Below are 22,270 nucleotides of genomic sequence, written 5' to 3'. Positions count from 1 at the left end.
CCTGCTCACCCTTGGCTACTTTATTTCCCTGATTTTCTACAGATATGAAATGGAAAATGAAAAGAAAAATGATGGCAAAAAGGCTGTATATGTAATGACTACAGTGCAAATCAATAAATTGGCAGAATTGAATCCTGTGGACACACTGAGATAAGATTAAGGAAATGAGGGCAATTGCTGTATGTAGTGAATCAGACATGATGCTGCATTGCTCAGACTTCACTGGGAAAATGACACCCACTCTTGTGCCCTCCTGTTTTTGCCTCCAGCTGTCTCGTTAGTGCCTGGGCCTGGGTCTCAGAGGGCATGAAATCTGCAGCGGACCTGCATCAGTGAGTGTCCCCCTTCCACTTCCCCCACCTCCCTACCCCACCCCCACCCCCAGGGCTTACCCCAACCCCAGGGGGAGGCATAAATATTTAAATATTTAAAGTGGGCGTGCTACAGATACTCTGCTTCAAACTTGCCCCGAATAGACAGGCTGGAACACACCGTTTCATTTACCCAGAGAATAATTTGGAAAGTAGATATAAATCCTCATACTATGCTTGTGTGTTTTTTATGTTCTCTTTCCAGAAAACTTGGCAAAGCAATTGAGTTGGAAGCAATAAAACCAACTCATCAAGTCCTGAGTGTACATGAAAAGAAGAGAAAATCAGTGAGTCAAATCTATCTTAAAGCAAGATTTCTGTCTTTGACCCAAGGAATGAAAGGTGATCAAAAGTGATGCTAGCTTTCAGGGATTTGTCATAAAAACAAACGTGAGCTCAAGATTTATGTACAAAGATATTTGTTAAAGCATTGTTTATACTAGTGAAAAACTAGAAACCTCCTCATTATTCAAAAATAAATCATGCTAAATCCAAACAATGGAATATTATGCAACCATTAAAATCTTATTACAGAAGAATTTATTGACATGGAAATTTTTTCACTATATAGTGTTAAATAAAAATGACCTCAATTTTGTAAAGTAAATATATGTATATATGAATAGAAAAAAATCTGAAGGAACCTCATGAGAATGTTAGTAAGAATTATTTCTAGGGGTGCCTGGGTGGTTCAGTCGTTAAGCATCTGCCTTTGGCTCAGGTCATGATCCCAGGGTCCTGGGATCAAGCCCCACATCGGGCTCCCTGCTCCGCAGGAGTCTGCTGCTTCCTCCCCCACTCCCCCTGCATGTGTTCCCTCTCTCCTCTCTCACTGTGTGTCTCTCTATCAAATAAATAAATAAAATCTTTAAAAAAAAAGAATTATTTCTAGACAGTGGAATTTGAGGTTATTTTTATCTCATCTTTTGGTACTTTTTGTATTTCCATTGTTTTTCAATGAATAGATATTCCTTCTGTAAACAGAAGAATTATAAACACAATTTTTAAAAAGACATGTTTTTGGTGCTTAACAGTTTGGGATTAGGTAAAGGCAATACTAAGGTGTAGTCCTCAAGTAGTCTTAAAATTGGGGACAGGGAAAAACAAAACTAAACAATTCTTTCAGGAGCACCTGGTCCTCTTGTCTAGCATATTGTCTGGTCTTCCTGTGTCCCTTTTCTTCCAGAACAATTTCATCTGTGCTTCTTTTTCTTTGTGTGTCATACAGTCGTTAAGAACTTTAAAATCTATTTTCAGGCGACATAAAGAGGTGTTTAATAAACACTGCTCAACTCTGATAGGGGTGAGGTCATGGTCACAGTTGGTTCAAGGCCAGGTGCAGGTTAGAAGTTCAGAAGCAGTCATGGGTGGCCCTTGTGGAGGGAAGGGGCAGTGGCTAGGGGTGGTTTCAAGCGACCACAGCCAGATAAAGGAGGTCCTAAAGGTAGTAAGTTAGGAAGATGAGGGATCTATAAACACTGGGATGGAAGAGAAATGATACAAAAACATTTCTATTCAAATTCATTAAACTGAGTCAGGAAATGGAATTGATGTTTGTGTGGGCATATGTGTATTTTTACCAGAATGGATGTTCTACTGAGGGCTGGGGTAATGGGGGAAATTTATACAGTAATTACTACCAAGCAATATCACCTTCCACCTGTGCAAACCAACTTAATCAAAACTGAAAACCAGTCGATATTTCATTAGTTACAAAATATTTTGCATACCCCATAATAATACGATAATCACTAGCATTTCCTGAGTATTTACCATAAATTAGGCACAGCGCCATGATCATTATCATAGGGCTTTGGATAATTAACAGCATGATCCCTCAAACTGCTGGTCCAGTTTCCAAACCTTTATTTCGGCGTTGCCCCTCCGCGCTGCACCCCCACCATCCCGGCCCACTCTCTCACAGAAGATAAAAGAGGAGGACTTTTTTAGGACGCCTGGCTGGCTCAGTCAGTAGAGCATGTGACTCTTGATCTCACGGTCATGAGTTCAAGCCCCACATTGGGTGTAGAGCCTACTTAAAAAAAAAAAAAAGATGAAAATTATTTTTAGAGTGAACTTGCTCCACATTTCACACAGAGTCAAAAGTGACATAGTGCACAAAACTATTTTCATTGTATTTGTTACAGTAAATCGTATATTCCAAACTCAATCAGCTGGACAAAATAAAAGGGCAGCATTGCTAGATCTCAACGTGGCTGAGTGATAGCTGATCTGTCTATGGTCGAGGAAAAAAAGCTTTGCCCTCACTAAGTCTGATCTCCTTGGGGGGTTGTCTAGATGCATTTTTATCATTATTTTACTGTACCTTTGGCTGTTTAAAAGTAAGAGAAAAGTTAATTATGATAAAGAATTCAATCTCTTTGAAATTGTAACAGTCTTCATTCACTTCAGGGGCAATGAGACAGTAAAATTAGCACTGCCAGGACTATTAGGCATTGTCATGGTGCTAAAGATTAGGCAACATGGAATGATGCTGAAGACGTGCTGGGACCAAAAGGGACACCAAACTATGCAAGACCCCCTCCACGCAGGTCGCACACACTGATGTTCTTTTTACAAGTTCTTGTATAGTTACACAGTTTACACAAAAATAGTTATTTTACCAAATGCCTTCAAGCTAACGTCTGTCAAGAGGTTTTGACATAGGGAAAAGACAGTTTAGTTTGGCTACTTTTCTCAGGATTTATATGTCCCCTGTAGGATTTTGAAATTCCTATGGATTGTGATAGTGATTGTACCAGAATTCATAAGCCAGCACCATGACTCAACAGAAAGACAGAAGAAGAAAAAAAAATCGTGTCTCTTTTTTTCTGTTCATAGCTTGATAACGAAGTTGAAAAGGCAGCAAATCTTGTCATTGGCAACTGGAATCAACAAATCAAGGCAAGTATACATATGAATGTCATTTATGCAAACTCAGTTTTTCGGTCTGAGCCTTTTTGCTTTTGCACGAATGTGATCCTGTGTTTTAGTGTTAGTATATCTAAGTGCTAACTGAAGAGAAAAATGTTTCCTCCCCTGAATTATTGTATAGATTTATCTTTCAACTAAACCGATGGAAGAGCAGGGCTCAGAATATGGTTATTATTTATAGCTAACAGCCGTAGCATTTATTGTATGGCAAATGCTATGTATTTATATATTCAATCATTGCAACAACGCCCCCCCCAAAAAAAGCAAACCGGTATGGTATGTCCCATTTGACAGATGGGTGGGGAAAACTGAGACACAGAGAGGTAAATAATTTACCTAAAGCCGGTTGTGTTGAACCAAGAACGATCTCTGTCTCACTAGTGAGCGGAGTGCCGTGAGGGGTGAGGAGCCATGTGTAAAGGGGAAGACATGTACTGATGCCACAAATATGTGTGGTCTTCTTCTCGTACTCCCCTTGGTACAAGGACGCTGTTCCTATTTGCGAGTAATTTAAAACGTAGTTGGCCAGCTAACATATGTGCAGGAAACAGTAAATGAATTCCAAGGAGAGGAATTATGATCTGGTGTGAGAATTTAGAGCATATCATTATGGGTTCTTACGCAGAGAGAGAATAACAGATGGAACCCATATATATGTAGAGAAGATAATTCTAGAACAATCCAGTTTAGGGGGAATTCAAGTTGAAAGAACCAGAAACCAGTGGAGAGGGAATCTGTGAAGAAAACCCGGTGATCCCCTTTGAGAGAATTTGTGCTCCAAAAGTTGAACTTCCTTTTCCTCTCCAGAGTATCAGTACCCAAAGAGAACTTTCCGCAGGAGACAGCTGCTAGTGGCGAATAACCTCAAAAATAGGCAGCCCCATCTCAGTCCTCACTGTTGCCTTTGAAGCTCCTGCTGAAATCAAGGGCTGCGGAAGACCAAAGGCATTAATAAAGAAATGTTTGAGATAAATGAATTTCTATACCTGCAATAGTAGTACTGGTAAAAGAATGTTCATGAGCATCACTTTTATCATAAATGTTTAAAAGTCTCATAATCAGTGTCCAGTCATTTGTTTTAGTTTGTTCTTGATTTTATGAGCTTTCTTAAACAGAATTTTTTTTTTTAAGTTGGTTCCACATCCAGTGTGGAGCCCAACGTGGGGCTTGAACTCACAACTCTGAGATCAAGACCTGAGCTGAGATCAAGAATCAGATGCTTAAACAACTGAGCCACCCAGGCGCCCCAAACAGAATTTGTTTTTTAAAATCCATTCTCTAAATATTCAGCCTTCCCAGGAAATTCAATATAACGGACCAAAAGAGAGAAACCGTGCTAGGCATGTATAATTGCTTTCAAGAACAAAAAAAGCATCTTTTATTCTTTCCCAGTTTCCACCAAGTATTTTTCTAAATAAAATGATTTTATTTTTTTTATGAAGAGTGACACAGAAATTAGAGAACATAAAATTCTTGAGCTCTAATGATTTTCTCCCCAGTTGCAATTGAAGTTTTCAGCATGTCAGTTGGGAGACAGAAATGGAAGCCTTTTAAAGACCCAAAGTTCTTCCCTCATGCTCCCATTTCCCCGTGGGCTTGTGACTGACTAGAGGCAGAGAAAGAGGGTCAGTGAGCTTCCTGTTCCTTGAATTCCCTTTTGCAGAGGCTTCATGGGTTGAGAGACATTCGGAAGGCTTTGCCTCTGATTCCTAAAGAGAGAGGGAACTGAACTTTTCCCTTCATTACCCGGTTTTGCAGTCCTTATGACATTGAGGTGCAAAACTAAACAGTCTTTCAATCAATCCAGTTCCTGAACAGGCTGGATCCAACTCAAACCAAGTTCTGTTTTCTCATTTTCTCTCTGGAACATCATCTTCTGCCAAGTTGAAACCGTGTAGAATAGGAAATGATCACCTGGGTCATAACCCACTTTGAGGTTTGAGGCATCAATAGAGTAGGAGGACTTTGAACGCACTTCTTCCTACCCAACCCCCCACCCCCTCACCGCCAGTGCAGGTCATTTCACAAGATGCCAGGCAAATGCCCACCTCTGAAGCCTTTGCATCAGGTGCAAAATTGCCCCTTTGCTGTAAGTTTTTTTTTTAAGATTTTATTTATTTATTTGAGAGAGAGAATGAGAGAGAGAAAGCACCTGAGAGGGGGAAGGATCAGAGGGAGAAGCAGACTCCCTGCTGAGCAAGGAGCCCGATGCAGGACTCGATCCCAGGACTCCAGGATCATAACCTGAGCCGAAGGCAGTCGCTTAACCAACTGAGCCACCCAGGCGCCCTGCTGTAAGTGTTAAGAGAGCATCTTAAAATGACCTCAGTTGTGGCCCAGGTTGATTTAAAAGAATGATGCAGGTGGTCTTCCATGTCTGCTGTGATGATTTTGTGGTAAAACCATTCCCGTCATGATGCTAGCCAGAATGATGTTTTGAAGGCTTGCGGGCCTTTGTGATTCGGAAAAATGTATAACCCTCTTGAGTGTACTCGATATAATGAAAAACATACAGTGGTTTCAGGGCAAAATGTTAGCCACTGTGATATTCCAGGCAGATTTTGTGGTGAGGGCAGAAATGAAGAACGAAAATTGCACAATCATTTAAGCTAGCACATGAACATAACTTGTTCCAGAACAGAAGAGTTTTTCTCTTGATATCTGATTCTCATCCATTTTTGCTTTTTTGTATGTTTTTGACTCTAGGCCAAGAAGAAATTAATGATTAGTACCAAGAAGCATGAGGCACTTTCCCATCTTGTAGGAAGTTCCAGGCAAACTGTGACTAAGAAGGAGAAGCAGAAGGTAACCTGTCATGGCCGGCTACATGCATGTGGCTTAGAGAAGGATGGATTTCCTACTCTGAGCTATGAACACAAGAGAACTGGCTGACTCCCTGCTGTGTGTGGGGTCTCTGCAGAGCTGTCATGTGGCAGAGCATGAGAGGGATTCTAAATCATTCCTGGTCCACATATATTTTTAAAAGGTATTATTGACAGATGACAAATTAGACCAAGGGTGTCCAAATTTTTCCATAGGGACCCTATTACATATCTCTCAGCACAAGTAAGTAAAAAATATATGTACATATATAATGAATTATATCATGTACTTTACCAATATTGTATACCATACGTAGCACTTTATATATTATACTCATATGCTATGAACATTATAAAACATAAAAAAGTGTTTGAGGGATGAGATAGAGATGAAATAATATTTTAAATGATTAGCTAACCATGATGCCTTCATGTGATCACTGAGTGACATTTCCAGGCAAAATTTACCCTTGAGCAAGGTTCAGCCTTAATCGTAGTAAATGTAAATTCATATTTCTAATAGTCCTCTTGATAATTTTAAACTTTCTGGTTAACTTCTTTTCAGATTTCACCAGATCATCCCAGTTTTTGCCTTTTCCTCATAACCAGGAGCAGGAGTAGGCATCAGTTCTGACATTTCCTTGTGGCTTTCTTGTGCTTACATTGGCAGTACTAATGTCAATCTACATCTCAGCAGAAATCTTTTTGAGACAAACAAAATTTGTTAATTTTGTGTGTGTAATCTAATTCGAGCTAGAAGAAATATCTGTAAATCCCGTGTCCCAGACACATGCGAATGGCCACATGTCCCAGGACACTGAAAGTGAAGACATTTGTGAGGGCTCATGTCAGCTTCTTAGGTTCTAAAATCCCCACTCTCCCTCCAGGGCACATAATTGTCCATGGGTGGGCACCAGTGTCGACTCATTTGTTAAATAAGAGTAAGCTTGCTAACCGTGTCTAGGCAAAAAGGAACACAAATAATGTTGGAGATATGATAGATTATCTCACACATCTCGTGTGGTATGTGCTCCAAATTGGAAACCTCTGAAATAGTATCTTCCCTGAAAGATGAAGTCCCCCTAAGGAAATGCAGGCCACACCCCCACAACCCAAAACATTCTTAAAAGAAAAAGAAAATCATCATTGCAAGTAAAGCTGTCATTTCATCTGAAGAAACTATGAGTTGAATAACTTAAATTCATTGTTAGCAAGATTTGACAACATTCTTATTTCTCCACCTGTCAATTTTCCCAGTTTGAAATGATCATAACAAGTATTGAATGATGAAGCAGCAAAACCACAGTGTGCTACAATGCTGAGCACTGGGGCCTGGCACAGGCTTTGGGAGCCCTCATTAGAAGCTATTCTTTATTGATGTCAAGCAATAACAAAGAGAAAAGCACCAGGCGCCTAAATGGTGGATTTCCTCTTCTTTCCGTCATTAGCAGCTTCCCTGCGAGGTCAAAGCCCATGGTCTTCTTCTGCCCTCCTCCGACTGATTCTGTAACCACAGAATATTGGCTGTCATTATATCAAGATCCCTATAATCTTCATTGCTTTACCTGGTAGCTTTCTTCTTCTTCTTCTTCTTCTTCTTTTTTTTTCAGTCCTAAGGCTAACCACCTAAGGCAGCATTCCTTTTTTGCATCTCACACAGAAGTGCCCAACATCTCCAACCTGAACAGAGCAAGCTCTGGCCTGCTCAGCAGTTCTGTTTTCCCGCTCAGCTGTCCTTGTTCTCGGCAGAAGCTGATCTAATCTCCATTCTTCTCACACCTCCATCCTCACCACCCACTCTCAGCAGACTGACTATCCTGCCTCCTTCCTCACAGTAAATAGAAGTCGGCTCAGCCACCTGTCTCCCAAAGTCGTATGTGCAAAGAATGGGACAGGCTGATTCTTCACTGTGTGCTTGGAGTCCCAGCCCATCCTGCCTCTCAGAGATCCTTTTCTTGATTATTTCCCTTTCACCTGTATCTTGCACATACCCCTCTCTAATAGTTGCTTCTCCTCAGTCAACATGTCCCTCCCCACCCCATCTTGTGAGAGTAGGAAGAGTCAGGGAGACACCTCTCCATGGCCCTATTTCTGTTCCTCTCCAGATTTCATCATCTCTCCTTTTTTTACAGTAAGATTTATTGAAAGGGTTGTCTGTGCTCTGTCTCCATTCCCTCACCTCCTGTTCCCTCCTCGGTCCACACCAATCAAGCTTTCCCCACCGTTCTACGAAGAGTGTTCTTGCTTTGAAAACATATCATCCTTCTTGCTAAAGCCAATGTGTACTTTCCAGTTCTTATCTTACTTAACTTCTTGGAAGCATTAAGCATTGTTGACGTCCTCCTTCTAGAAAATTCTCTTCTTTTAACTTCAGCAACACCTTACTCTTTTGGTTTTTCTTTCTGGCGTTTTTTTCTTTAACTCTTTGATGGACTTCGCCTTTTTGCCTGTCCTTTATATATTGCTTTTCCTGATGATTTTTCTCCTGGGACTCATTCTGTTTTATGCAGCATTGTATTTCCAGTGTCCAACACATTATTCTCAAAATCAGTTACTCACTATATAACCAGTACTCAATAAATATACTCTCAAGGCTTCCACTATCATATCTAAGCTGATAATACCCCAGTTTATGTCTCCAGCCCAACCAGTCTCTGAACTGCCTCCTAGCACCTCAAACTCAACATCTAAGATTGGAACCATCACTTCCCTCTACCAAAAATATTCTTTTATTCCTGTGTTTTCTAGATCTTTGAATATTACCATGTAACATATGCTCGTGGTTCTACCTCCTAAACAAAATACTTCCTGACTTTTGCTACTTGTGCCTCGCCCTCCCCGCTCCCAGCTCTATCACAGACCGCCATCGCCACTGCTTGCAGCTCTCTGGCAAACTGGTCTCCTGGGTTTCAGTGTTGTCTTCTTCTATCTCTTCCTCATCTACAAGCCCACCTGACTTTTCTGAAACTCGAATATGAGCATATCATTCTCCTTTTAAAGGCCGTCAGAGCCTTCCTGGTGACCTCAAATAAAGTCTGAACTCCTTTATGTGGCCCTAAAGACCCTCCCTGACTTGACCCTTGCCTAACTTTTCAGTATTATTGCTCTTCTCTCTCAAACTGTGTGCTCCAATGTCTCCAAAAATTTTGTCCGTATCATGTTATACTATTTCACCTCACTAATTATTACTCCCATTTTAGCTTTATTCACACAGGGTCATTTCTGTGAGTACCCATTGTATGCCCAGGCTTAGCTTACATGTCATTTTAATTCCAAGATTGGTTTAGGTGCCCCTCTTGGTGCCCCGGTGATACCTAATATTTGTATCATTCTGGGATCTATCACACAGGACAGTGATGGCCCTATGGGTCTCTGACTAGAGGGAGAGACTATCTAGTTTACTTTCCTAGTCCCAGAACCTAGTACATGGCACACTGTGGCACTCAATAGATGTTTGATGAATAAATGAATGATATGTTTATTCCAAGAGAAAGAAAAGAAGAAGCATTCAATATTTGACAAAGTTTATAAAGTTTTCTGAGAATTTCCTTAAATAAGAATATAAAAGTCAACTGTTCTTCTTTTATATCTATTTGGGGTTATTTGTTGTAAATTTGCTGAACAGAAACTTCTAGTCAGTCTAGCTCTGTAGTGTAGGCTGATGTGAGCAGTCATCTCAAAAGTGACTGCATTCTCATTGCTGGGCGTGTGAGCATCTCAATAACAATCTAAGGATGATGATTTAGCAAAGTATAGCCATGGCACACTTTCACCTTTTTCACTATATTGTTATCAGATTGAAATTCACGAGCTCATGTTTCCGCAGATAAATGCGTTTCATTACACTTGATATACAAAACCAAATATGTCCTGTGTAAGTCATACATCAGAGCCGAGGGACAATTGAATGGCTAGCATATCAATTGGAATAATAAAGTGAGTGGTGTTAATATTCACCATTTTGGATGGATGTTCTTCATTACTAAAACATTAGTCAAAATGTCCTTAAGCATAAAGAAGGTCATTTTTAAAAGCCTTTGTCTCTGTCCTTGAAACTCCTAAACTGCTCATATCAGGGGGATCTTTGGTCTTCCTTGAACTGTGCTTTGAGGACCATTTGCATCAGAATCACCCGGAAAGGTAGTGAAATTCAGATTTCCCAATCCCATTATAGAACTACTGGATCCGTATTGCTACCTGTGGGACCCTGAAAATCTGCAATTTTATAAGCACCCAGGTCCTTCCTAAACATATCCAAGTTTGAGAACAATTCGTGTAATACAACTTCCTTTGTTCTCAAAGATGTGAAATTAGTTGTCTGAGCATTTTGAGAATCAATTTCAGCTACCCTGGTACAGAGAGTTTTGTTATCACTCTGATTTTCCAGAAGGCTTCACAATCAGAATGCCACTTTTGGTGGCTGGCAAGAGGGGGCTCCTTGTGAAGGAACAGATCACTGGGGAGCAGGATGAGTGGGAAGCACCTGGCTAGCAGTCCACAACTCATAGTCAACATTGGCCTGTGCCTCGAGCTCTTCACCAGTGAACCAGTTCTAAACTTACGTGCTTGCACAATCTCCACCTGTCCTTGCCAAGAAATGCTGGGACATGGAGCATTGGTAGATTACAGTCGGGAGCTGGAGCTTCCTAATCTGCTCACCTGTCATTTGGACTCCTCCTTGATTGGATGGATGAACATGGGCACATCACGTCACACTTAAGGACCTCAATTTCCTCATGTGAATGATTGAAGGAATCACACCGACAGACCCTTAGGTTTCCTTTCAGCTCTGGTATGCCTTTTCTCTGAGAAAGATCTTTGGTTTTGTCCTCTATAGCTACTGTGGCTGACTTTTGCTGGGAGATGGGAGCTGTATGGTTGGGTTGTATGTATCCTTTACCTGGGGTCACCAAGGGCTTTGATAAATGTGTTAAGGAATATATGACACTGATGTTTTCCTTTAGCTCCTCAGTAAACTGAAAAAATCGACGGAGAAGTTGGCAAAAGAAGATGAAAATTACTACCAAAAAAACCTGGCTGGCTGTGCTACCAGACTCAAGTGGGAAAACACACTGGAAAATTGCTACCAGGTGAGTCCTGAGCTCGCATTTTTCTCTTCTTCCGTGGAGCTCGGTGAGGCCTTGAAAAGGAAGGTCAGATCTATAATTACATGACCTGATGAGCTCTGTCCTTGGCAATGACCCTCACTCCTGTGATTTTAGACAAACCACATGACTACCAGTCGTTTCCATTTCTCCATGGATCCAATAACCATATTTACTGAGGAGCTGTGGCCAGATTCTGAATTCTCAACGGCCGCAATAGCACGCAGCTAACTTCAAAGAGTGCTGTCGAAGTGAAGTGTAATTAAGGCTTGAGTATTTGGCACTCAGAAAGAAATTTGAGGCCTGAGAGTTGATTTGTACAGTAATCGTTTACGGAGTTCCTTAGTCTGTGGGGTTTTGTGTTGGGCCTTGGAGCAATGATTAAAGAGTACCACCTCAACCTGGGAGGAGTAAGCTCAGCAGCCAAGAAGACATATAAGGAAAGAATTGTGGCAAATCATCCGATAAAACTTAAAAAGTATGAACAAGCAGATCACAAAAGGGAAAATCAAAATCACCAATAAACATCTGAAGAGACGCTCAATCACTTTGCAAAGATTAAAAAGTGATGATATCACGTGTTGCTAAACAAGAATTGCTGGGAAACAAGAATTCTTGTACCTCTCTAGTGAGAATGATGAGAATGACTCGACCGTCGTATCTAGTAAACTGAAATGTGCATATATTTACAACCTGGCAGCTCCCCTCTTCGGCACGTATCTGGTATACACCTGTATACCAAGGGTGATGTATAACAATGTTTATTGCAGAATTGTTTATAACTGCAGGATAAGAAAAAATTGTACACAATCCTCATACCTATCAATAGAGGAATTACTCTTAAAATGGACTCTAATTTAGAAAGTAGATGGATACCTAGCAATAAATATTAATTAAAACTATATTTAAACACAAATTAGGGGCACCTGGGTGGCTCAGTCTCTGCTCAGCAGGGAGCCTGCTTCTCCCTCTGCCTCTGCCCCTCCACTCCTGCTTTCTCTCTGGCTCTCTCTCTCTCTCTCTCTCTCTCTCGCTCTCAAATAAATAAATAAAATCTTAAACACACACACACACACACACAAATTAACCTCAAAATCATGATGTCGAAGAAAAGAAACCTGCTATTTATATACTTTATGTAAATTAAAGCATTTAAAAACTCACACCCCAAACTACAGTGCATTTTTATGTGCGTGTTTGTAAACTCATACATACAGACTGAATCTATGTTGTAGGAGGGAAAAGGTGGGAATTCAACAGAGCTGCACAGCCACATGGCTTGTGGACAGCCTGGCAGAGGACAAAACAAACCGGGGCCCAAAAGTTACTCCAACTACTATCTATCTGAATAGCGTAGCTCTCTATTTTTTAAGTCAACATAAATCTGACCAACTTAAATAATGTTCAACTCTGGGTGCTAAGAACATGAATGTTTTGGTTTCTTTTTTCCCCACATTGTAAGTTTATTTTTTTTTAAAGATTTTATTTATTTATTTGAGAGAGCGAGAATGAGAGAGAGAAGAGCACATGAGAGGGGGGAGGGTCAGAGGGAGAAGCAGACTCCCTGCCGAGTAGGGAGCCCGATGCAGGACTCTATCCCGGGACTCCAGGATCACGACGTGAGCCGAAGGCAGTCGCTTAACCAACTGAGCCACCCAGGCGCCCTCCCACATTGTAAGTTTAAAAAAAGATGCTTAAAGGAAGGTACAATTGCAAAAAGAGGCAATCAAGATGCAATTTGATAAGCACAGTAATGTGTGAATGATACAGGTGCTGCTTAGGGACAGGCACGGTGCTGAGTACACTCGCTGCGTTATATTTTGTGTTCATCACAACATCATGAAGAGGTCATCATTTTATTCCCAATTTATAGTGAGAGAGTGGAGACGTGCGGGTACTTGCCCAAGACGGCAACGGGACTCAACCTAGCAGCCTCGTGCCACAGACTTGACCTCAGCCCTCTGCTTCTGTGCTAACAGGAGCTGGACAAGCAGAAATCGAAGGGCCGCAGTTCATATCTTGCTGTTCCCCTCTCAAGGCAGGATACAGGCAGAGGTGGGGAAGGGCGGGGAAATTAAAGGAGCGATGAAAACTAGGTCAAAGAGAGGAAGAAATGAGGATAAACCTTTTTTAAATTTATGCCATCAAACCTAGGGTCTTAGTACCCTCCTTGCTTCTGCTGAACAGGTGTTAGATGAAGAGGATGAGAAAGGGCCAAGGATTTAATTTCCAGCTTGGTGCATCTGAAACCTGGCTCTCCAACCTGGCCTTTGGTCTTGCCTCACCCCCTGGGACTCCTCAGTGGAGCTGTGGCTTTTCCACAGAGGCTGGCTTCCTTGGAAGCCCTGTTTGATTATGAGAGAAAAATTGCTGTTCCCATTCCATCTTCCAGACGCCCTTCAAAGGCCATGAGAAAAATACTTAACCTCCGTGTCTGCATCCTTCTCACTTCTCTACATCACAGCAATGGGGGATAAGTATGGTTCTACCTCGTATGGCTGCCACTACGTCCGGGGTAGCCAACATCCCGCTGCCTTCAAAATGCCTTAGGTATATTGCTATTACCAACTCCTTTCTCAGAGGCTCTTACTAGGTCTCTCTTTCCTTTTTCTCAGTTTTCTTTTTTCCTGCTAGGGTCCTCCTATACCTCTCCTCCGGACCCACTCGCCTCTCAGCAGCCCCAACTTTTATATTAAAACATCATGGAAATTATCTTTTTTTGCTTATAAAGTCTCCCTGATGGTGACAAGATATACATTTATCTCTATCTAAAATGATGTCTTTGCAGACAAATAAAAGCACAGACTCTAAACTATAGAGAACAAACTGGTGGTTTCCTGAAGGGAGGTGATTGGGGGGGGCACGGGTGAGATACATAAAGGGGATTAAGAGGACACTGATCGTGATGCACGCTGAGTGATATGTAGAATCACCGACTCATAATATTGTACACTCGATACTAGTATAACACTATGTTAATTATCCTTGAAGTTTCTGAAAAAAAAATCTCTTTCAACTCAGCTTTAAAAATGTTTAAAACCCTAAGTTTTATTTTTTAAAGATTTTATTTATTTATTTGAGAGAGAGAGAGAATGAGAGAGAGAACAGGAGAGGTCAGAGGGAGAAGCAGACTCCCCGCCGAGCAGGGAGCCCGATGTGGGGCTCGATCCCGGGACTCCAGGATCATGACCTGAGCCGAAGGCAGTTGCCCAACCAACTGAGCCACCCAGGTGCCCCAAAACCCTAAGTTTTTTTTATTAGAATCCAAGTCACATGGGGAATCTACTCAAAATCCGAATCTCCATGAGGAAAAGAAAGATTTCCTTTCGCCCTTCTTGCATCCTGGTTTATTGTTACCACCATGCCAGAGGCCACCAACACTGTGCCACCTCTCCCTTTCAGTTGTCACACATCCTCTTACCTCAGCTCCCTTAGAGCCACCTTCTGCCTCCTGAGGGCATGCCCGGCCCCGCGCACCCACTTAAGACTGCTTCTGCCAAGTCATCCTTGCCTGGCCCTAACCAAGAACCATTCCTTTACTTCGTATTCCCTTGGCTTGTATACACTGGGCCTGCACCCCCAAGTCGCTGACTCACATCTTACACTGTGTGTTCTAGATCGTCTATTATATACAAACTCAGAAGGAGAATGTTATATTCATGAAGACATAACAGAAGTGGGCTGAACTGAATTAAAGGGGAATTTTGTTGTAAGTGTGCAAGGTGGAAATGTGAGGAGGGTTGTTCAGTTTCCTTTTTCCCTCCATTCTCCCAGGACCATTCTCCTGTAGAAATGGGGTATAAGAATTCACTTAAGCGTCCTATAACGTACCCTCTCACTCCTTCTCCCTCTCCAATTTGGGTTTATAAATTCCTTCAGAGAACATTCACTGAACTGCATTCAAGGCAGTTTGCTAGATACTAAGAAATGTCAAGTTTCAAGTGAGGTTATGAAGTAATAAAGCCAATTCCACAAACCACAGGTTAATTAGTCTTACTATTCATAATCCTACCATGCTCAAGTCACTTTTCCTACCTTCCAAGGACAAACAATTCAGTTGGCATAAATAATCTATAATATATTTTGAAAAACAATAGCCATGCTACTAAGAATTACCAAGAGCCAAATGTTTGGTTCCAACAGTAAGTACTCAAGGAATTATTTTAGAGAGGCATTTGCAATAAATGTCAAGGGCGTTAAAAATGTTCACCTTCTCCGCAGTGTTCTTCATCTGAACCACAGAACACAGAAAATAATCTGAGTGATTATTTTCACAGTACCCCCAAGGGTGGTAGAGACTGTGCCTCTTTAGATGCAGGCGGAGAGAGGGTGACTCATAGGGCCTACAACGGCTGCCTCAGGACAGAAGGGCTTGGCTCTCTCCCGGAGCCCGTGGTGAAAAACATAATTTTCCTTCTATAAATCCATCTTGCGAAATAGCTGAAAAACAAACCAATTTATGTTCAAAATACATTAGGAGCAAAAGGAAGGAAACAATTCAAATGGCTAACCTTAAGGGGATGAGTAAATGAATCAAATGCACTGTATGCAATCCCACACAGTGGACTGTGTTAAATGGTGTTTCTGGAGACGAACATGAGAAACCGCTCTTGTATAATGTTAAGTGAAAAAACAGGATACAAATTTCAATAATTTGCTAGGTAACTAGAAAAATAAAATCATATATACACGCATACCTAGGACTGAAACACATCAGAATGCTAATGGGTTAGCTCTGGGTGGAAGGATCATAAATAATTTTGAAGTTAGATTTTTTTTTTGTGGCCCTTTATAGTCCCAGGACAATGTCTCCAAGCAGCTAGCATGCTTGTTAAAATTCTGATTCCTGAGCACCTCTCTAAATGGGATGAATCAGAACCTCTGAATGATTTTAGGAAGGTATCTAGGTGATTGCTAAGCATGCTAAAATTTGAGAGTTCTTGCTCTAGAAAGAACATGATATTTCTTTGATCAGTTTTATTTAAGCAATTTAGATGAAAATGAAGTTCTTCCAAGCTCCTTGAGTAGTACAGACCAGAAGACCAGGACGACAGGACTGAAAACACTGAAGAGTGTGATTTACCATGGTGCCTGGTCCCCAACCAGGCTCCAGATCTGCTGTTCCTGCTAACTCTGACCACGCTCTCATATATGTGCTATCATAAAGACACAGGAGGACAGTTTTTTAGGTCCTCCAGAGGATTTTGCTTCTCTACTGACTGTTTTATACAAAAAGAACAAGATAATAGAAAGCAATAATTCATTAAATGAGATATGGATTTCCCCTTTGCACAGTGGAATTTATCTCTGCCTCTTTTCATGAGCAAACAGAGATCATTTTAATGATTTCCCTGAAATGTAATTAAAATCTCTTAACCATTACCATCTCCACCAAGAGATACTGGTGATTCTAGTCTCAGATTGATGCTGGTGGCTCAGCTTGTGTCAAAATAAGGAAACAGCTGCTTACTAGGATACAATGGGTTCCTAAAACCTGGCCTAAAATTTCATAATTTCAAAGTTGATCGGACTTTGGGGTTCTGCTCTGTCAAATAGTCTGAATGCATTTCCAGGGTATGGACATGGGTTTTACTGGGCTTCACACTCCTTCTCTAGAACTCACAGACGCTGGGACGCCTGGGTGGCTCAGTCAGTTAAACGTCTGCCTTCGGCTCAGATCATGATCCCAGGGTCCTGGGCTCGAGCCCTGCATCGGGCTCCCTGCTGAGTGGGGAGCCTGCTGCTCCCCCTGCTTGTGCTCTCCCTCTTTCTCTGTCTGACAAACAAATAAAATCTTAAAAAAAGAAAAAAAAAAGAACTCACAGATGCTTTTCAAATGGTCTCTTTTCTCCCCTTTCTTTGTGAATGTCAGGTAACCAATAACATCAGCCTATATGCCTTTTGGGCCAAAACAGTCTGGGAAAATTATGTGAGCTAAACCAATCCTAAATGAGGATAAGCAGGACATTCACCAAATCACATTCCTGTCCTGGGCATCTTCCCCACTGCAGCCTGGAAATGAGATCTTCAGAAGGCACTAACCTGACCGTTCATGCAGGCTTTCTTGGTGTGTGTCAGTGCCTGGCTGTGTGCCTTTAGTTTTGCACAACAACTGGCTCATCTTCTGTCATTTTCCATCCTTTTCAGAGCATCCTGGAACTGGAGAAGGAAAGAATTAAACTTTTATACAATAATTTGAACCAGTACACCCAACATATTTCTGTTTTTGGCCAAACCCTGACCACAGTGAGTAGTAAAGATTTCTCTATTTCTGACGTGCATGGTTAAGAACTGGCAGGAAACATTCTTCAGCAACCCTGTTCTGCTTTCTTGGCATTGCAGTGCCACACGCAGATTCACTGTGCCATCAGCAAGATAGATGTGGAAAAAGATACCCAGGCTCTCATGGAAGAAACTGCAGTTTCATCCACAGAAAATAAATCCGAGTTCCTATTAACCGATTACTTTGTAAGTATGGAATAGAAGGAAGTCCCATTGATGGGGAGAACCCCATTCATAGGCTGAGGGACGCATTTGGAAAAACATTGAGAGCAATCGTAAAGGAAATATCTTGTTTTGTAAATGAAAATATTGATTTTTTTCATAGTCTGTATAAATAAAAGAAAAGGATGTGGTTTACAAACTGGGCAATAGAAATATGTCTTTGGTGTCCTCTGGAAGGGAAGAAAGTCAAACAGGATTCTAGACTGAATCTTTATGCTCAGTCTTCTAGAGTAATCCCAGGCAGACGTGTTTCAGGACCTGTAAATAATCACTGTATATCACATCGGTTGTCTATTGCTGCATAACATTTACCCCCAAACTTCGCAGGTTAAAACAAGCATTTATTATCTCACAGTTTCTGTGGGCCAGGAATCCAGGTGTGGCTTCCCTGGGTGCCTCTGAGTCCCTCACAAGGCTGCCATCAGTGTGTCAGCCAGGAGTGCAGACATGCCAAGGCTCTCCTGGGGGATGATCTGCTTCTGAACTTACCCACGTGGCAGATGGCAGTCCCCCTCACCCCCAGTCTGGTGGCTGCAGATACCAGCTCCTTGCCATGTGGGCTCTCTCCACCTGTGGGGAGTTCACAATAGGCCAGCCTGCTTCCCCTAGAAGCTAGTGATCCAAAAGAGACAGAGCTAGTGTCCAAGACGGAACTGTAGTCTTTATAAGCTAATCTCAGAAGTGACATCTCTTTGTATTCTATTTGTCAGAACCAAGTTGATAAGTGCAGCCCAATAGTTCAAGCGCAAGTCAGTAAGTGTACGTGGAAGGGATCGAACAAAGGCAGGACTCCTCGAAGGTGGGAATCATGGTCAAGATTCTTCATGGTCCTTGCCTTTGAAAACCTCACACCATACTACAGAAGCTTATTCTGAGGGCATTTGGGTGATTCTACTATTACATGAAACTTGCTAAAAACCGATCAGTGTGACTGGTCACAGCCTAGGCATCTCAGTTCTTTGTTATCTGGGGGGAGATTCTTTGTCTTCTTGGGTCACATCTCAGGGATTTTGTCCTGTGCTCCCCTCTTGTTAGTCTTAATTGTAGTGTTCTAGGAACTGATCATTAATTACCGCAATCTGAAGGGAGAATTCCTCTGCTGTATTTCGTCCAGACTTTCAAGGTCCAGATTGAGAAGGTTCGTTTCCCCCTGTATGGAGAACTAGCCTACTGGTCATGGCCTCTTACAGGCTTCAAAGTGTAGCTGAAGTCAACATCCCAGGAGTCCTGCTCAGGGAACGAGAGATGAAGGAGGAGGAAAGGCAATTAGATTAGACACAACAGTGGCTCCTGAGCAGCCTTCCCCTCCCCCACCCTCCAAACAGCAGTAAGTGGCCACCTCTTTCTTGAATTAAATCTTTTTTTCCTACCCTGGCAAAAGTGAAGCGAATTAGCAATAGCAATGTCTGTTCGAAGCAGAAGCAAATGTAGTGGTGAAAGTGGAAAGTAAGATTTGATTATAAGCGGAAAGCTCTCGTCTTTTTTTTTTTTTTCCCCTCTTCCAAATGGCGTAGGCAACCCCTGAGATGGGAAAATGTACAATAAAATATATTTGTTACTTTCTTATAAAAAGTGCCTATTGACTAGCTTGTCAGTAAAATAGGGGTCATTCTCCTTGAAAATGTGATTAGCCTTCTAGTGAGATGTAGGGAGGCAGCCGTGACTGTTCATCTGTAATTGACATGCCCATGGGAAGTTTTGGTTTCTATGGAACAGTCAGGGCACCAGAGCTAATGACTACGTGTCTGTTGTCTAAGAGAATGGACTGTATCTCCAAGTGGGTAAATGGGATTTCCTTAATATCCTCAAAGCAAAACACACCCAGAATCTGCCCTTATAGACATTGGCAATAAGCATAGACTGGAAATGTACAGGGACTAGGGTTAAGACAGGAGAACAATCCAAGTGCAGATATTGAGGGGCTGGTGATCAGTGTGAAAATATTTGTAAGGTTACCGTAAAGGCCATGCTCAGAAGGTTGCATCTGCAATTTCATCTGCCACCTCCAATATTGATCTTTCTGAAATCTTTAGAGGAGAAGGACAAATTTAAGAAAGTGAAAGGACAGCAGTACTTTCTATCCTTGAGTTGTGCCAGCAGGGATCCACTTCTGGAAATACATTTGTAAACAATAGGCATCCCCAAACAACCCAAATGAAGTCTTGGCCTGGCACCCAGCCGAGCCAGAGCTGGAGTATGATGTGCATTTCTCCAGCGAGGAGGGCCGGAGGGGTGGAGTTAGGCAGGCTTGCCGTTCAGCGCGGGCTGGTTTGGGGGCTGCTGGGCTGCAGGGCAGGGGGGGGGGGTGGGGCTGGGCATGTGCAGGAGCAGGTGGGCATGGGGAGGAGCACTGGGATTCAGAGGTCCTGGGTTTCAAACTGTTCCTTTTGGGTCTTCATTTATTTTTCTGAGTGTCAGAGGGAAAATAAAACCAATCTCATAGAGTTGTAAGAATCACATGTAATACAGATATCAACTTTTATAACATACAATTCACAATATGTAAGTAAAATATGCTTATCTATACTTTATCATTCCTATCAAGGCTATTCACTCTGCTCTAAATCCTCACGCTTCATGACAATCTATCTAAAGCTAATCTCTCCACCAACTTTCAGGATTCTTGTTTTTCTCCTTCCATATCAGCAAAGTCCTGACTCCTCTACTTCTGTCTTCAGATGTTGTGTCCCCTCTTTACCCACGGGTTCCTGTCCGTCTGCTACACTCCTGTTGAGCCGCCTCCCCACCCGACCCTGACATCTTCATTTTTTTCATTCGATCCTTGAAATAATGGATGTGAAAGCTCAGATATTGTTAACAGTTCTCACATTTTATGTGGTAAAATCCCCTACTTCAACCCGAAAATCTGGCCTAAACTGCCAAGACAACTTTTCCTTCCACGGTGTTTGCTCAAGCAACTGGTGTGTGTGTTTTTCCTGATACATCTCCTGCTGCCTCCCTCTGTCCTTTCCTTGTGCCGTTTCTCCTGCCCTGAATACCCTTTGCCCTCCTTCCCCTTGGCCAAAAAATTCTGGTTAAGTCTTCTAGCCTCCTTGAAACTTTCATGTCCTGGCACTCGCTGAATCACTTGTTCCTGTCTGCACCACTCATGAATGAATGTGGCCTTGAATTGCTAGGTCTCTTAATGTTATGCTTCGGGGCTTGACGAAATTATAGACCCATCCTGGGAAGAGCTCATGTGTTCTCAGTAGCCAGCCAATACAGAACAGAGCACAATATACATTTGTTCTACTCCCGAGGCAGTCCTGGCTCCCGGCAAACACACCATGCTACATTTGGAGCTTTAAAGGACTCTAACTTGAATCAAGGTTAATAGGGAGCTGTAAAGTATCCAACGAATAGATTTACTTATCAAGAAACTGTGAAATAACTATAGTACGGCTCTTTCTCCAACAATAATGTGTTCTATTAAAGAAAGTGCTCAGCTGTGTGCGTACAAGTTGTGGACAAGATGTTTTCTTACTAAACAGGTCTGGAACAGATAGAACAATCTGTATAAAACCAAAGGTTAGCCTGACTTTATTTTTTTTTTACTTTTTTCTTCTGTCACGTTAATATTAAATACAGTTGTCAGTGAAATTCTCAGTGCAACTAGGAGTAGCAAACCTTAAATTGTCAAGCATCATTTTTTGTCCCTAAAGGAAGAAGATCTTAACAATGCAATGAATAAAGAGCGACAAGAGTCTTCATTAAAATCAAAACTGTTGAGACTGCAAAAAGATATTGAAAAAGCCTCAAGAGACCAGGAAGGTGTGTAATTATATCTGTGAATGGCCCGATAAGGGAAAGTGTTCTTCCTACTCAGAGGTTTCATTCAGAGGTAGGGTGATTCCACTTCTGTTAATTGGGGCAAGGATCACCTCATTTGAAGAATTATGTGTCAAAGCTAATATGCGTGAATAAAGAAAAATGGGAAAGAAGAAAGGAGAGTGCAAACAGATTGAAAATGACGTTTTGGTCTATTTGAGAGAGCTAGACAAGCACTATATTTCTGTTTCCAGAAATAATAGCATTTTGCCGTGTTTCTGAAATTGGCTGGAATGAGGGAAAACTCGTTTGGTTTAAAACATGGTAAACCTCCTTGTGCACACAGCTTTTGGTTTCCTTGTTTATTTCTTTTTGAACTATCCTTCTAGATGAGTTAGGGATGTCGGAATGTGAGCAGCTCTAAAGCGATACGGATAATAAAAACAGCTTGTGATTCTGATCTGTGGAGCTTATTTGATGTGGACCAGAACAACATATTGAAATGTAATCCCTGCTAGGAAATCCGAGAGAGTCAAATGTTTAGAAACTTAACTACCGTAGGGAGGGAGAGCCTAACACTGGGATAGTTTTGGGAACCGACCACAAACTGGGTCCTCGAGGAGGATTCGAAAGCTCATCTTGCAAAATAACAATCAAGATTTTTTTAAACACCAGAATTTCTCAACTTTCATTAAATGAAGGTACAGGCCACCCATTCAGTAAAAGTTAGTAGCAACTACAAAGAGAAACAGCCTCGGCCCCTGGG

The 22,270-nt window shown here is 41.8% G+C and overlaps 1 protein-coding gene across 1 annotated transcript in view; it reads left to right on the top strand.

The window, feature by feature from the left end:
- The window catches only part of NOSTRIN (nitric oxide synthase trafficking), a 55,988-nt gene that overhangs the window by 25,724 nt on the left and 7,994 nt on the right, over positions 1–22,270 (top strand). The window contains exons 4-11 of the mRNA XM_025851550.2: positions 270–332; positions 577–658; positions 3,213–3,275; positions 6,012–6,110; positions 11,092–11,217; positions 17,380–17,478; positions 17,575–17,700; positions 21,399–21,507. Coding sequence (XP_025707335.1) covers positions 270–332; positions 577–658; positions 3,213–3,275; positions 6,012–6,110; positions 11,092–11,217; positions 17,380–17,478; positions 17,575–17,700; positions 21,399–21,507 — 767 coding nt within the window. The remainder of the gene's footprint in view (positions 1–269; positions 333–576; positions 659–3,212; positions 3,276–6,011; positions 6,111–11,091; positions 11,218–17,379; positions 17,479–17,574; positions 17,701–21,398; positions 21,508–22,270) is intronic.

This window comes from Callorhinus ursinus, unplaced genomic scaffold, assembly GCF_003265705.2.
Source record: "Callorhinus ursinus isolate GAN/ISIS: 27379988/994484 unplaced genomic scaffold, GSC_fseal_2.0 scaffold2, whole genome shotgun sequence".
Taxonomy (NCBI): domain Eukaryota; kingdom Metazoa; phylum Chordata; class Mammalia; order Carnivora; family Otariidae; genus Callorhinus; species Callorhinus ursinus.
Note: the sequence above shows the minus strand (reverse complement) of the source record. Positions and strands in the feature narration are given on the sequence as shown.